The 17397-nt window shown below is 41.2% G+C and overlaps 1 protein-coding gene across 2 annotated transcripts; it reads right to left on the bottom strand.

The window, feature by feature from the left end:
• Positions 1-8145: 8145 nt before the first annotated feature.
• On the bottom strand, positions 8146-13624 carry mob3a (MOB kinase activator 3A). Of its 2 annotated transcripts, none has more exons than XM_080506389.1 (4): positions 13414-13624; positions 10550-11136; positions 9037-9239; positions 8146-8551 (listed from the first exon to the last, which is right to left on the bottom strand). In XM_080506389.1, the coding sequence occupies exons 2-4, from the start codon at positions 10965-10967 to the stop codon at positions 8522-8524; spliced, it is 651 nt and encodes a 216-aa protein (XP_080362515.1). In that variant the 5' UTR covers positions 10968-11136; positions 13414-13624; the 3' UTR covers positions 8146-8521. The 2 variants fall into 2 exon arrangements, with proteins under 2 accessions (XP_080362515.1, XP_080362516.1); XM_080506390.1 differs by lacking the exon at positions 13414-13624 and adding an exon at positions 13321-13406.
• Positions 13625-17397: the final 3773 nt, after the last annotated feature.

The following is a 17397-nucleotide window of genomic DNA, read 5'->3' as shown; positions in this document are numbered from 1 at the left end:
CATGCATAATGATGAGACAGTAGCGCACCAGGCGGACAAACCAGTTTGCTAGTTTACACCATGATCACATCACAGTTTTTCTGATGCAAGTCAACGCACCATTGGAGTCATACCTGAATAAAAATAAAACACTTATCAGCAGAAGTATATATGTATCGAGGATTGCATGCATGCCATACCCTACTGCTCACTTTCTTGGTGGACTGAAATAAATAAATTTATCATGTTAGAAACGCATTGCGCTCCCAGTGGATCATTGACGACGATGATGGCCAAATTGGTCTTAAGAGAAATCCCCATCTGAGTCACTGCGGCCAGCCTGTTTTATTTCAGTTGGTTAGTGGTATGACTTCAGCTGCTGAGTCGTTTCAGTAACACACAGCATGTAATCTAATGATCACAATTATAAACATTGTATTGTTCAACAATTGTTCACTTTCAAATTCATTTGTATCAAAAATGCCGAAGTAGTACATAAGAGCCACAACTAAATAACATTTATATCATCGCTATCGATCACTTGTTAGGCTTGAAAAATCAATTGCTTCTTCCTGACTGAACAAAGTTGTTGAGTATATTATTGAAACCATTTTATGAAGCTGACTGTGAAAAAAACAAAAAAACAAGCAAAAGCCAAAGCAATTCCAGTGTTCAAACTGGTCCTGGTCAATACAATCCAGTCACATAGGCCTGGAAATGCATATTTATCATCTGGGACTTTGAGAAATGAAATTATGAATGACAATTGACTGCTCAATATTAGTGTAGTGGTTGGTACTATTATCTCCCAGTCTGCATAAATATATGGTTTTATTCTCGATTCTGAGGATTTAATGGGTGGCGTTTGTATGTTTATCCTGTGCAAGTTAGCATCAATGGGTGAATAGATCAAGCTTGGTTTCAACAAACTTTGAAAGATAGAAGCATTTGAATGTCTATGTAGAAGAACGTTTATATGGATTAATGCTTTGTAATTTAGAAATAGAAAATGGGTGGATGGATGGATGGACTGATGATTGAATAGCAGTCAAGAAGATACATGTCTGGTTCTCTACATGTATTAAAGATTTTTTAAGATCCGAGTTTTATTTCCTCTAATATATGACAATGACAAGTGGCCACTTGACACAGTGACAGTGTTCCAGACTGTTTGCAATGACGTTTACACGTACTCATTGCTTTTTTTTTTTAAAGAAAGGATAGTTCCCTCTCTACTTTAAAAAAGAAAATCTTCATTTACACCGACCCAACTGGTTCAGAGCTGCTATAAGTATGCCAAAGTGTAGCAAGAAGCATGAGGCCATGATAGCCAATCAGAATCCTGAAAAAAAAAAACAGGAGGTCATTGTGACGTAAATATCCGCCTACCCCCCTTTAGACACAAACATAGAACCGGATTTTATCCAGATCTCCACTGTGGCTGGAGTTTTGAGGAATCATTGTTTGTGGTGAGTCGTAGCTGCGTTTATGTGTAAATGTGCAGCTCAAGCGCAGAGAAATATCACCGTTTTTTTCAGATACCCAGGTACGTGTAAACTTGGGCAGGTGTGTTCCTCTGTCCCGGTGGAAGTTCCACCTCACTCCAAACTGTCAAATCCCACTGAGGGTGTTCAACGTATGGAATTAAAAAAATATGTCTCGATGTACTATATTTGTACTTATTTCAACATATACTACCTTTTGTTACTCATAAAAACACATTGATCTTCTCCCATTTGATAAACGGGAACATTTAGAGAACTGTAATTTTCATTCGCAGACGCACTGACAATTAATCATTGCAGAAAAAGTCATCTTCATTGTCACTATCCATCTTCTTCATTTAGGCTACCTGCTTTATCACACTTAGGGATGAGAGTACAGGGTGCTGATTGCAGCTGACAATCGGTTAAGTACACCTTGGACAGGTTGACAGAGAGCAAACACAAGACAGGTACAACTACACATCCTCATTCACAGTCTGACACACGCGCACACACACACACACACACACATATATATATAACATAAATACACACGTGCATATTTCTTTTTTCCTAATTGCATACTTGCATTTTCAGCTATTGTTTGAAACCGATCCTACACTGCAGGAGGATGAGTGACAGCCAACAGAAAGTATGTGAACTTGTCATGATATGTGCTGCACGTTTCCAAGCCGGCTGAGGAAACTCTGCAGACGAGGGTGGAGACATTGTGTCGTGATTGTGATAATGAAGAAAATCCAAGCAGTCGTATGATGAGGTACAAACGAGAACTCTCTTAGCCATCTGCCAATTGTAAGATTCCGCTGCAACGTTGCCACAAACGTGACATCTAATATTTCAAAGACACAAGTGGTTTGAAAGTTCGTTTGTTTTTTTGGTGGGGTTTTTTGGAGAGGGGGGTCTCATATTGGTCTTGCCCTTTGTCATTTATCCCCTCAGTCAACCTAAAATAATATCAATAGCAAATACCAGCACCTCCCGTCACACCACTTGTTGCATTGTAAACAAGAGGGACTGCTTTGTTGTGCCATGTGATTTGTCCCCATACTGTATGTTATTCTTGGTCTCTTTTGTTATTTATCAGGGCATATGATCCAGAGTCCACAGTACTGCTCCGTGCAGGATTTATACATTGTTTACCGAAGGTGTCTTAGTTGAAACCATGTAAGGGTTGTTTTCAGAACTCTTCTGTCTTGTGACTGGACGCTTTCTGCCTCTCCTCCCTTCAGCTTCGGCCCCTCGAACACAGCCTCAATAGTAGCAAACATTGCGCAAGAGACTGCCTGACGATCCCTAACCAGTAGCACATGGTGTCGTCCAATGTTTTTGGCAGGAAAACTGGATCGCACTTGGAGAGTGCAGGGGGCCCATTTCTCTGCAGGTCACAGGCAAGAAGAGGCTCACATACCGTAGAGTGACATTCAATTTCTGGTGTTCAGTGGGGAGTTCAGGCTGCAGAGGGCCACGAGGTTACTACAGTTTGAAATATGATAGTACTAAGGTGTGTCTGTTGTTGTGTTCCTGGTGGAGGTTCATGGACTTGCCCTCTACAGTACCCCGAGGCTGGGCAGACTTTTAACTGTAGACGAAACGTTATTGTGCAACCAGTAAGTGCAATACAGCCTATTCAGCATTAGTTTAGCTGGAAACGTTGTGTGTCAGTGTCATTTGTAAAAGTAAATAGAGCTGGGAGATCTGTAGATTAATTCAACATTTTCTTTAGAGAAAGTATATGGATACATTTTAAAAAAAAAACACAATGATAATATCAAAAGTTTGCATATTCATTGTCTTTCTACTGTCAAAAACTGTACCTTATGACTGCAGGGGTTAGCATTACTTCTAGTTTCACCAGATGGTGTTTATATTAAAACTTGTAAAATATTTATTTGAATGGGGCTTTACAAAGTGCATTGAGCATTAAGTCACAGGTCGAGAGGAAGAATTATAAGTTATTTGGATGAAAGTCTTGTATTAACTCAACTTGAATGTATTAAAAACATTTGGCATGTCTGAGGACAACTGTGATTCTTAAGGAGCAAAGTCGCAGTGCCCTGGAGTGCTTCCTGCACCTTTTCTCAGAAGCCTTCAATCAACAAATTACTTGGAAAGACACATTGAGGCACGTTTCCGCATTGAAATGATTCCAATACTCACATCACATTGAAACATGCAGAGCTGCCAAAGAGTGCCCACAGTGGTTTGTTTTTTTTTGGTTTGTTTGTTTAAAAGTAGTTACATGTTGTTTTACAGAAGCTTGTTGTGTTCTCTTCGATGTACTTGGCTCGGGTCACATAACAGTATATCCCAGGTTATTTGATATCATTGATTTTACTGAATTTCCTCATGAGGGATGAATAAAGTCTCATCTCATCTTATTTAAAGGTTTTGGAGCACATAAAACAACCTGCAACAATCCACTACTTATAGCACTTTCACTTGAGTGAAGTATTTCAGTTTTACAGCTATGTTTATGAGCTCAAAGTCTTCTGATAGCTGTTTTGTTTTTTCCCCCCATTCTTTAAATGACTATGCTCCGTGGAGGTGTGAGGCGTGTTTGGACAGACACAATTATTTCCACTTTTTAATGACTGTAATAACCTGTCTTTGTTGAGCAATTGTGCAAACACCAGGAAGCATTGCAGACCACATAGAGACACGTCCCGCTGAGAATGAGAAACTCCATTTTGTTGTAGGTTTAAAACGGAGTTACCAGAGATCTTTAAAAAGAAGATACCTTTAAAGTATATTATCCACAAGCTGACATCAAAATATTTCAAAATGTACAGACAGCAACCTTTTTTTTGCTATGAAAAAAACATCTATTTATGTAGCATTAAGTGCAAAGTGAGACAAGTATATGTTGAAAATACTTTAGGTCGTAGAGTTATGGAATGATACATTATGTTTAGAATTTAATTCAGACACACAGGTGAGTTCTATTGGATCTCTCACTATAGTTTTAACATATCTTCGCAGTGTCCTTTACTACTTGATGTGCCAGTAGAGGCTCACTGGTAGAGAGGATGGAGTTTGTGAACCCCTCGCAACAATCAAAGTTCCCCACCCCTGCATTGCATTATATCATTTAAGTAAAATGAAAACAATCAAACTTGTAAAAGTTATATCTCATCATCAGTTGGATGTTCAGTGGCCTTTTGTGACATTTGTGCACCATTTTTAAAATACTTGCTTTCTGAGCATTTTTGATAATACATGACCGCCTCGCTTCAGCGTGAATAACTTCCTCCTGGGCTTTTTGTTTCCAAATAATCCATGTTGTCACTGGGACTTCTGTAGCTCATGTCCAGCTTTAAATCCTTGAAATGATCATCACTTTCCTTTACCACAAGCTGCACCACACCACGAGGCGGCTGACTCACGGGGAAACAAAACCGTTAGGGGCGTGCGCTCCATCTAGCACTTGCTGAATCACGTTATCTTCCAACCCCTTTTGTCTACATGCAAGTAATCACACTGTTCCATCAAAACAACAGTCATGCTCTGCTGTGGAAGATGTTGCTGGATCGGTTCAGTGTGATTGGCCGGAGCTGGAGAGTCTGCATGTGTCCTTGGCCTCTTGCCCAGGCTTTTCTATACGTCTTTAACTGCAGAGCCCTTCGAGGCCGTCTGGTACATTCCAGGAGAGAAAAACACTCCGGGGGGGGGAAGAGAAGACGTGAGAGGAGAGGAGAGGAGAGAGGAGAGGAGAGGAGAGGAGAGGAGGGAGGGTACAGCTCATCTCCCACGTAACACATGCTGCCAGTGAACTTGGGAGAGAGACAAAGGGAGGGAAGGGTGAAGAGAGAGAGAGAGCAAGAGAGAAAATCCATTTAAGAGGATCAGGTTACAACAGGAAATGAGGTCATCAGAGTGGTTCGCGTCACTGGGACATTTTGTTACATCATGTATGTTTATTAAAACTGATTTCAAGTGGTTAAAAAAAAAAACCCTACAGCAACATTGTTCTTGCTTTTAGAGTATGGCTGTGGTGACATATAGGCATTTTGAAAGCAAACAAACAAAAAAGTAACATCCGGCTGAGCTGACTCAGTCCATGACAACCTCCATCCATTCAAGCCTTGAGGCTTATTACTTTTAATTCTTGCTATTAGCTCCATTTCAGTTTCAATACTCTGCTTTTGAACTGATCATTGGAGTCCCTGGGAACCTCAAGGAGATTTCAAAACCGTTAACTTGCATAAAAGACACCAATCAGGACATTTTTAAATACTCGATCACAAGTGAAATTCCTAGAGCGTTCTATTTGAGTAAAAGGTACTTTACTCGAGAATTTACCCCCATACCTCCACCCACCATGGAAATAAGGCATCATTATATTTGACGTGAGTAAAATATTATCAGTGAAACATCATGCTGAGGGTGTCGCAACATGTTATTCCTGGAGAAACTGGAGATGGAGGGACTCCAAGGTGCTTAATGTTTATATTTATACACAAAGACATCAGATAGATCCGATCTGGAGAGCTGTTGGATGAGCAGATCAAACCAAGCAGTCACACAGATTAGAGCCTGAAGTGTCCTTTACACCAGTTGTTCCCAACCTACGGTTTGAGGAAGGTCCTTTGGGGACTGCCAGGACTCACAGAGAGGACTGGAGTTTACCTTTTCATTTTTATGCTGTTAGTTCATAAGATGTGTGTCCAACAGCATTTATATTTTTGCCGACTCAGATATGGGAGTGGAAGTTCATAACACTTCTTAGAAGAAATCCAAAGGCTCTAAAACAATTTCAGTTTTGGCATCACCGCTTGACACAATGCAACTGCTCGGGTTATTTTCTATTCTTTTCAATAAAAAAATATGCCATCGTGAAAGACACTAATGAAGTTGAGCATCAGCAAAGAGTCAGCCGTTGTTGTTCTGTCCTGTGACTCTTTCAGTCGAGGACATTGCTGATTTAATGAAAGCACCGTTTTGTTCTGCACATGTGATGACTTTTTTTTATTTAGAATACCACAAGAGTCTGATATAACATTTTGATAGAAGCAGGAAGAAGTGTGCCAAGAGCTAGATGTAATTCAAGCGAAGGGACTTTGAAAGTCAAACAAGGGTTGTCTAAGAAGCACTGGTTCCCCAACATCGGGTTCAAACATATGGGTCACCAGAGTATAGAACAAGGCAAAGCTTTCTGCTCTGAGGATGTCATATAACTGCTTCATTCTGCTTGGTGTTCATTGGGCTGGCACTGATTCTGGCTAAATAAAGATTACGGTACACCTTGGACTGGCTGTCAGTCCGTCACAGATCAAGCGACAGACAAACGAACACACATCCACTCGGTGTGGGTTTGGGGAGACGAGAAGAAAACCCTCACCTGCAAAGGGAGAACATGTAAATACCACACAACAATACCCAGAGCGCAGTCTTGTGAGATGAGACTGATGATCATTGTGATTTAATGAAATGTGCCCATGTTAAATTGAACTATAAAACACTTTCTATTATCCAAACAAACACGAGAAACTGTGTATTGTTTTAGTTTTAAATTCTATGCGTTCAATTGGGTGTGTTCATCATTATTCAGTTCACGGTGATGCTTTGTCCAATCACAGACCTGCATGGACCACTCCTGCAGAGGACACCTTCGCTCTAATATGGGACCGTTACTGCTTTTACCTGTTAAAAGTTGCTGTGAGTTGTATAACATGTCCAGAGTCCAGGGAAATATTCAACACTGCAATTATTGTGGACCCTTCTGTAGCACTACTATACATACATTGTGCAGAATCAGGCATTTCCATGTGACCAGGCTTATCACATGCTGTAAGCCCACAGGTTGTTGCACTTTTGTCTTGTTTATTTTTAACGATTGTGGCTTGTTAATTACATAAACTTGTCCATTGAGAGTGAGAAACGCCACTAACTCTGTTGCTCTCAAAGCTTTTCCAGAACTGTTGACTCGACTCTATTCAAAAACAGGTTTCATTCAAAAACAGAATGTTTTTAAATCACAGGACAGTCTGGCCCGGTTCTTATGTAACCAGCTTAATCGTCGAATCATTAACCCGGATCGGTTCTCCACTTCCCTGCTTCAGGACTGGAAGTGGGACAGTGGGCAGATTTAATGAGAGCTTGAGCAGGAACTGCAGGGCAGAAAGCTGGATTCGTCTACACAGGCAGCTTTTCGGTATCTGACGCCACCTAGTGGACGCTGTGTGCTGTGAGCACGCCTCGGCCTTCCATGAGGTTTCCTCGTGAGGCTCAGGTCTCGTGTGACTTTCACCTGCCGACAGCATTGGCAGCAAATACCAGCAGGTTCGACATCTGAGAACGTGCCCGATGGCACAAGGCCCAAAGTCCAAGATAACAGAGCCTCAATGACGTCTGAGTCAGCCAGGAAGTCTGGAACTGTTATAGCGTCATTCATGCATTGACACCATCCAACACTTAATTGTGGCACGTGGGAGCAAACAATTATTTGAACACCTAAAAAGTTGTTTGGTATATCAAATTATCCCTCAGAACACACAAGTAATGTTTACCTTTAATAATGTAAATTCAATTTTCAAGTGCCCAAAACACAAAATTACTCAGATTGAAAAATATATATATCTAAAGTACCTGTGAGAACTAATCAAAAGTATTGAAGCTGCAATTTGTTTGTTAATTTAAACAACCAATTACAATATATGACAGAATAGAAACTGACTTTAATGAAACAATATATTGATTTCATAGGTGTACAGTGAGAAATTGAACTCATTGTAAATCATTTTAAAGAAAGAAAAAAAAGAAGAGGATGGTAACATCCTGGAATGATTGAAATTCAAATAGAAAAAAAAGCATCATCACAAACGTATACCTCTTAATACTGTGCTCCGATAAAATGTCTGAAAACTCTCTCTAAAAGGAGCAGAATGCCGCACATGACAGGGTTAAAACCTACAGTATGTGGCTAAAATAGATTACAGTACTTAAATATAAAAATAGACTCTGAATCTGTTTGCTCTTCTTTTTCTCCGGTGCAGCCTTGGAGATGGACGGATGAGTTTTGGCCCGCTTTGGACTCTTGCTCAGTGGCACATCCGGGAGGTCATCTCTTTCTGCAGTCAACACAAACACACCCAACATGGTGAATCACACATATACCAGCACACACCCTTGAATGCCGTCATTAAACTAAAAAAAGAAAAAGAAAAAAAGGTCAAAACACAGTAAAAAAAAAAAAGGGGGGGGGGGGGGGGGGCTTTGTGTCAGACTGACCCACTTTCAGAAGCATGGCTGAAACACACATGAAGAGAAGGGGGTCGTAAATCGATACAATAATTAACAGTCAATCTTTGAACAGGGCCGTTCGCACTCTCATTTCACAGCAAGTAAAACCAATTTGTTCCTGGGTCAGAGGCCTGCTGCTCTACAGTTTGGATGTTTGTTTCCAGCCTCATCTGACACATTTCAACGTGTGTTCGTGTGATACGTGGCTCTTAATTGTAACTTAACTTCAACCACACACACAACTTCAAAATCGGAGTCAATTCAGACAGTACCCGGATCAGGTCCTTGCACCCTTGAGCGTTGTTGCACTCACCAGAGGCTCCAGCTCTTTGTGGTCCGTGAGGTTGAACTCGGTGACAAAGTAATAGAAGTGCTTGTAGCAGGTGTTAACGTGAGCCTCGGCCCCCATCTGGCTCACGCGGTCAAAGTGGTGGATGTAGACGTGGACAAACACCCGGAACAGACGAGACAAAATCTTCTTAGCCACTTGCATGAAGGTCTTAGGGAAGGGAGTACCTGGGAATGGGGCAGATGGAGACGGGAGTCAAACGGTGCAGTTAATGCGCGATCAACATTTCAGCATTTACACCTCGGGAAAGAAAGGCATTTCTGACGCTCCCCGAGATGCTGCGGTGTGGTCGACGTGTCCCGCTCGGGCGCAGCTGTCAGCAGCACGTCACACATGATTGGAAATCATCTGCGAGCTAAAGCCTCTGCTCTATCCCAGCGCTTCATTCAGCGGGTGCTTTAATTTGACTAATTCAATAATATTTGAGGAATCTGTTCCAGAGGACGAGTGAGTCAGAGGTTGTTTCTATTCATATCCCTACTGTACATCGCGTGACCCATTTTTTTTTTTTTTTTTTTTTAAATCCATTGCTTGGAATGTTTCTGCCAGTCGTCGGCTGAGCCAGAGAGCGGGGCTTTACCCATCGAGATAATGGAAACGCGAGAATGCCACTGCGGGAGATTAACCAAGTCTGTAATGTTTGCAATGTAATCTCATGTACGTGGCCTCACGGGCATTAAGAAGGACAAAGGCTTCACATTTCTGCTTCTATCTGCATGTGCCTTTTTTTATTATTATTATTATTATCTGTGCCATTCAATACATCTTAATCATGTAGAGTTTTTTTCTATTGTGGTGTGGTTCTGTGTGACTCCTTTGGAAAAGATTAGACCACTAAAATCCCAATTTAAGTCATTCATTAGATGAAAAGAAATATAAATCCCTGGATATTACAGTAGCAGCTGCCATGCGCAGGGCAATACAGTCAGCCTAAGTGTAAAAGGTTTTGGATAAAGCCATCAACTATTGTTATTTTAAAATGTAGGCAATGATTAGTGTTGGTGGCCTCACATCGAGAAGCTTCTCCGTGCGTGTGGTGTTTCTCCCCTCCACAGTCCAAAAGTCGACATGTGGCATTAATATGTGATTGTAAAATGCTGGCAAGTGTGATTGTGAATATGTGTAAGTGGCTGGCTGGTTTTTCCAAAAATCAGCTGGCACTGGCTTCCAGAACCCTGGAAGTATAGAAGATGGGTGGATGTTTTTGTTTACACTTTATCTTTAGAGATTTATGGCCTGATGTGGACAGTTTCTTGTTTTTTTTAGGCATTTCAAAGAATTAAATGACTTTGTTGTGCGAGTAGTGACTGGCCACTCGTCTACTTCTATTGTCTGTGGACATTTATGAGTAGATAAGAGGTTTTTGTGTCGCATTAAAAAAAAAAAACGAACATCCCCCACGGCTAATCCTCACTCTTTGTGGCTCATGTGCCGGAGAGAAAACAAAACAAAAACAACAACGAAACACAACACGTACCGACATTGGTGGGGAAGATGTTCTCGTTGTTGACCTGTACCTCGATCCAGTCCATGAGCAGGCTCATGTATTTGGGCGCCGACAGGGCGGTCGGCCGCTTGTACTTGTGCTCGTCTTGCCAGCGGTATTCGTACTTGGGCCCGCCGGACATGGCGGGGCAGGTCTGGTCGGTGCACGAGTCACTGATGGTGCCGTAGATGAGGTTGATGCGGTTGAAGAAGTCCACCACGTGGACCGCCACCCAGTCGTTGAGGTCCTCGCCGTGGGGCAGCTGCACGGCCTGCTTCAGGTCCAGGCCGGCGTTCAGCGACGCCTGGGCCTTTTTGTGCAGCTCGAAGCGCTGCGTCCCGGGCTCAAACTTGCGCTTGGGCCGGAACGTCTTGTCTTTGTTGAAGACTTGTTTCAGGGCCATGGACATGGTCGCATGTGGCGGCGGTGGGCGATTGGTTAAGAACGCTTCTGGCGACTGATTCGCCGTCGAGACAGAAGCAGTCGGAAGGTTGTATAAACAGCCGGTGGAGGGTTTTTTTGTTTGTTATGGACGGTCGGCAGGTGTTTGTTTTAGCCGAGTCTGGGCTTCTGGGATCCTGTGTATGAGGAGGGGAGGAAAAATAAACGGAGGTCATTTGGTTAGGAGCTGCACATTCACATCGAAATACCCCCTTTGTGCAGAGCCTGTTGTATTTGTCGTAACAATCGAATGTGCTAACAAACGAGTATTGTTTCATGCTGCATCACTAAACAGAAAATGTCAGATTACAGTAAAAAAAAATCCACAAACAAATTCAGTTCATTGTCACAGAAGAATAAGCAAGAACAAATTCCCATTTCAGGTTTTGAATAACTTTACATTATTATGCATGATTATGTGTGTTGTTGGTCTTTTGAACTCTTTATAAAAGTATCGCTTTATCATTGTCAAAAAAAGTACGTTTTTTTTATCATCTTAAAACACAATAACATATACTTAAATACAATAAATGTGTTGAAACTATGGGTGAACCAGCAGGGTGCAAACTTTCAAAAAGACTGACGCTTATTTATTTCCCAATTCTCTGATAACTGTAAAACAACAACAAACTAAACCAGTAATTAATAAGATAACTCCACAAATCAATAACGTAGACACTTGTGGTTGTGGTGATCGATAGACCAACTAATCAGTAAGTGTTATTGCAATTAAAATCTTGTCATTCAAAACTTTGGGACTTGGGGAAAACGTCCAACACCGACATGACTGCCATGAGGTTTGAGCCATTTGATCACTTTGCTTGTTAATCAATCCTAAACATTCAGGCCGAATCTTCAAACACAAACTCAGAGCTTTTTTGGGTGATATCAATAGTGAATCAAGTTCACGTCAATGCAAGATGTTCCTAGTTATACATTAATACCTTTAAACATAAGACCCTTACCAAGTCGTTATAAACCGTAAGCTCAACCAAACGCAAACATGAGAGAATATAGTCATCAGATTAAATAACAATGAAAATAAAAAAAATTGTTCCGTGCAGCCTAATTTGGTTGGGTGGTTAATGAACTGATCATTGTATAACGAGATGAGGGTTCAGCCATGCTTGAACATGCAAATGCTGCTGGGAAATTGAACAATTGTCTAAGTCATGCATCAAGAGAGTGATTCATGAGCCTCTTTCAACAGAATCACTTTAAAGTTAATCACTTGTGCTAATAAATCTGAGGAAACCATTTCAGAAACATGAACAAGTACATTTTCAGAAGAAATTCTCACTGACTCCAAAGATTTGTATCTAGACCATCGAGACTTAATATTTTTAACACCAGAAAGTTACCTATAAATTAATCTATGCCAATAGGTCGTGACAGGCTGATATAATCTATAATGTAAGATCCAGATGTATATTGGGGATAGTATATTTTTAATTTCTAGTACTAAAGTGATTGTGGTTGTTTAAAAAGCAAGGAAATCTTTATCAACCTTAAGTCTCTCCCCTTTTTGAACCATCACAGTGAGTTACAAGTTCTTCTATTGTGGAAATAAAACATAACAAGAAAACAAAAATATCTATACATCCATTCTCTATCAAATTGTTGGCAAGCCAAGAATAATTCTGCTGTTTTTTTTCCAACTATATCTGACTCGAATCCATCTCGAGGCATTTGTGGGGACTTGTTGAGGAATTACACAACAATCTGGCCCAGTTATGCACAAGGAGCTTTAATCTGAGAACGATCTATAAACTATCCTGAAAAGAATCAAAAGAAATGGAGGGCAACAGTGGGGGAACCGAAAAGGGAAACACAAGTAATACTTGCGGTTTATATGCATGCGAATCGCTCAAGTTTGTTGCGTGCTCACTCTGATCACAATAAATATGTATTTCCTGTTGACTCAGTGTCAGTCAGAAGCACTTTAACGTTAAAGATGAAACATGGTGCCTCGGGGGGGGCATTTCCTCTCTCTGACGCCGAATCAGTCGTAACACCCACAGTCACCAAAATGACAGTAAAAGTCGTTAGCAACACGAAGGGACACCGGTGAGGAGATCCACAGTCCGCGTTGACCACTCGGGGAGTTAAACAAGCAAACAAACCAAAAAGCAGATTTTTGTGACGTTTCTAGCTCATTTTCCGGTCTGAAAGATGCGGATTAACATGACGACTGTACCAAGTTTACTGGAGACGTGACGCGCTCACTCGGCCGGACTTGTTGCTCTGGAAAACACGCGAACCAGAGCAAAAACACCCCAAAAATACACCGCATAGACGTGTTATTAGCAGCGAACGCTCACCACATGTCAGGGCCAAAGCGGGTGAAGACAGCTCGAAATGTCGGACGGCTGTTTAAAGGCGGACGATGGAAAAAGCCACTTTGATGAACTTACTTGTTCCGCCTTCCTGTTTCCTTCGCTCTTCTATCGATTTTTTTCTTTTTTTTTAAAAAACCGATTAATGGTCGATAGCTTCACGTCGACAACATGCTCCCACTACATTATGAACAAACCGGGCCACACGTGCAGAATTGTTGATAATTCAATAAACATGTCGGTACAATAAAAGAAAGTATAAAGACCGACTCCTCCCTGCCAGGCGAAAAGTAACACCACCGGGAAGCGCGAGGCTTTACGGGAAACTTCCGGCCAGGGGCTTCACAATAAAAGTCGCACTTACGTCAATACGACGAGACACGTGGGACATGGGAGTATTCCACGATTGCCACGCTCCTCCAGATGTTTGTTTTTGTGGCCGTCTCGTGCACTTTGCACATCTCCCTGTGCACGCATACGTGTTCTTAAGCTCCTCTGCTTTAATCCCATGTCATTTGGTGACTCTTACTTGGTGAAGTTAGCATGTTCTCCCGGTTTGTGCATGGTATTCCTTCCCCCTCTGTCAAAAAACATGCTTGTGAGGCTAATTTGGTGCCCTTAGATGTGAATGTGAGTGTGTGGCTGTCTGTCGATATTCGTGCGGATGGACCCTCACCCATAATTAACTTGGCCCCTAACCCTAACCCAGCTTAAGTTTGAAAAAGCAGCATAAAATATGACTGAATTATGGTTCAACTTAGAAATCCTTTTGTCGGTCTCTTCTGGGGCCTTTACTGTATGCTTCAGACCTCTAAGTCTCCCTCTCCTAAAACTATTCAGGAATTCTTTCATGTTTTCAAAGACATTGCAGAGTTCTAACCCATATACCAGAACCTTCAGCTGACATGAGGTGAAATGAAGCGCAAAATAACACACACACACACACACACACACACACACACACACACACACACACACACACACACACACACACACACACACACACACACACAGCTTTTAGATGTACTTAAATAAAATACCAATTAAAGATGGCCAAGTACAAACAAGAATTCCCAACGAGACCTGAAACAAATTGCTAAAAGAAAATGTATTTTACTTTAAGGGTTATTGTTTATTTTAAACCATGATGATATAATTACCTTCCTTAACATTAACTGTACAACTTTAACTTGTACCGAATTACTATCTAGCATTGCCTGATTGTACAGAATCTGAGGCGTCTCTTCTTCACTGATGCAAACTGTACAAGTAAGACAAGCTACCACAGCAGGCCTTACAGTGTGAAAGCCTCATGCACTTATTTTGAAGACGAACACATTAACTTCCTCTCAGGTCAGAAACACCCCCCGCCCCCCCATAGCCACACCACTATATGTCAAATCATGACAAACGAAACATATACTTTAAAAAAAAGTTAACCTCTAATTTTACTAACGGTTTTATTTTCTATTTGATTTGAACGAATACGTCCTCATCTCATTCAAAAAACAAAAACGTATGACATTCTGATAATGTTTCCATGTAAGGTTTAGTCTGATGGATTTTCTTGATATTAGACTAGTCATATTGAGGAGCTTCTCTATGACAAATAATCCTTTCAAAGAATGAACAAGTTGCTCTGCACATTATAATTGATTAATTTCTCTAACATAGAATTACTTCATCATACATACATTATTCATCTGCAACATGCAGGGTAGAGTAGGAAATTGGTGTGCTTTATTTGTGGTAACTCCTTGATACAGTATGTTGGTGGTACTGAGTGGCTTAGCATCAAGAATAACTATTTGAAAATAACCATCAATCAATCAAGTTTATCTGCACTGTTGTCTTTGTGGATTCAAATGGAAGATTTGTTGACGGGAACTGGCAAACTATTTTTATGATGTTATTGCTATATAAGACCAGGCTATATGCTCCAGATATGATATTGATGTTTATTGATGATATTTTATGAGACAAAACTAAATTTGACGTTCTGTATCGACTCCCACTGAACACTTCTGTTGAAATCGAGATGCGCTCATTACGACCATGGAGACGAAGCACCCAGACCGCTGGCCCTTCAGTGAGGACGAACATCAGCTTCACATCAAATATCACAAATTCAAACCCCTTCCCCTGTAACCACTGATCATAAACTAAGTATTTGGAAATTAAAACATTTTTATCTTTCTCTTTACAGCAGCGAACTGTCCAATGATACAGTTACTTCAGTTCGCTGCACATTCCCATGGTTGATTCCAAAACGGCCAAGAATTTAGATTACGGTAACCTATTACAATTAGGAAGATGGAAAAAGTGGAACTGGCCATGAACTGATGCTGGAAATGGTCCTGATCGTTATCAGTTGAACTCTATAAACTTATTTTCCCCCCAAATTTGCACCAATTCTGACTCATCTCATTGTAATTTCTCCCCCTTTGGTAAGAAAACGACATAAAAACTTAGAGCGATGGTCATTACTGCCACTATCTCTATTTGTATGGATTAACTCGGTGAAAATAAAATCCTTACTAACATTTTCTTACTTATTCCAGTGTTTACCCACTTTTTTCACACCTTAAGTTTTATTTTTGGTTCGATTTACAGCCCAGTGTCAGAGTTCGTCTGGCACAAACAAGTCCCAAGACTGAGCAAAAAAACATATTGTGCAGATCAAAGTCCTTGGGAGGCCTTGTATTGGCGAACTTCAGATTTTGCACTGAGCAGCCAATCTCACCGTAGCATTGGACCCAGTTTGAAAACCCTCCCTCAATTCCTACATGGACGCCAGTAGAAATGTCAGAAATCCCTCACTCATCGACATCTCCTGCACACGCTCCTTTGTATTTTACCTCTGTTTCCCGATCAAAGAACAATAATTGCGAAATCAACATTAAGGATCTGGAAACAATCTAAATGACATTTGCAATTCTGCTAACATTTTCCCCTCAAAGCTGATTGCAGGGTTAGGGTTAACCCTCTCTCTCCCAAAGCAAAGTTTTTTCACAGGCTTGCAAATTTGAAGTTTCATTCACAAAACTATCCCCTAATTTCCTAACTTACCTGAACCCACAGTCGTCCCGAAACCCTAAACCCTTAACTCTAACACAGACTATATCTGATGTGCATAGTTTAATATTTCCACTGCGTCCCTCCTGATTCCTAACTACTAAGTAAATTGGGAGGAGGATCTGGGGGAGAAGACCTCAGAGGAGCAAAAGGGAATGAATTCTTAACCAGAGCCATTCCTCCTCAATCTGTGCCAGACTCCCACTAATTCAATGCAAGACTTGTTCATCCACGTCATTCCGCCAAAGTTCGACTAGCAAGAGTCTACGATAATATGGATCCCTCCTGCGACGGATGCCATCTGGCTGAAGCCTTTCAAACCACTGCAAGTTGTCCTGACATCCCAATCAGGCCTCTGGCTGTCACAGCTTGTTTTGGCTTTCCTCTTACTGACCTGCCACTATCGCAATGCCGCAGGCAGATTTAGTGGCCTTTGCAACTGTCTTTGCCAGGCACATCATTTAACTCTAATCTACAAATCATCTTCACCCCTGAGTCGTTCTATGTGCTTCGGAAATATTCTGCACTTGTGTAAAGAAGGGCGGGGGGGGGGGGGGGGGGGGGGGGGGGTGATCAGGCATCATGTACTCAACTGCCAAATTCTATAAAACCTGGAGTCCCTTCTTCAGTTCCAGTAGGAAAAAAGATGCAACTTGAAGCTGTTGTCTATAACTCGTTGCACTTTCTCTGTATAAGTTGTGACTTCACCTAAAACCCAATACGTCTATCTCACAATTATTATTGTGTGTTATTTTTGTGTCCGCCTGCGACATGGCTATGTTGCGCGTCCCATCTATATCAAGGTTTTCCCCTTTACCTTGTCATGATCCAGGCCACGTGCCTCATGTTTTATTTGTTTTAGTTGGGTTTTTTTTTGTCTGTCACTCTGACAATTATCTTGCCTATGTATGTGTGTGTATGCATACATGTGTACACATGTAACAATATGCATAATGAAGCCCATTAATAACTCTTTACTGAAGGGAA

Source organism: Blennius ocellaris, assembly GCF_963422515.1.
Source record: "Blennius ocellaris genome assembly, chromosome: 12".
NCBI lineage: Eukaryota > Metazoa > Chordata > Actinopteri > Blenniiformes > Blenniidae > Blennius > Blennius ocellaris.
Note: the sequence above shows the minus strand (reverse complement) of the source record. Positions and strands in the feature narration are given on the sequence as shown.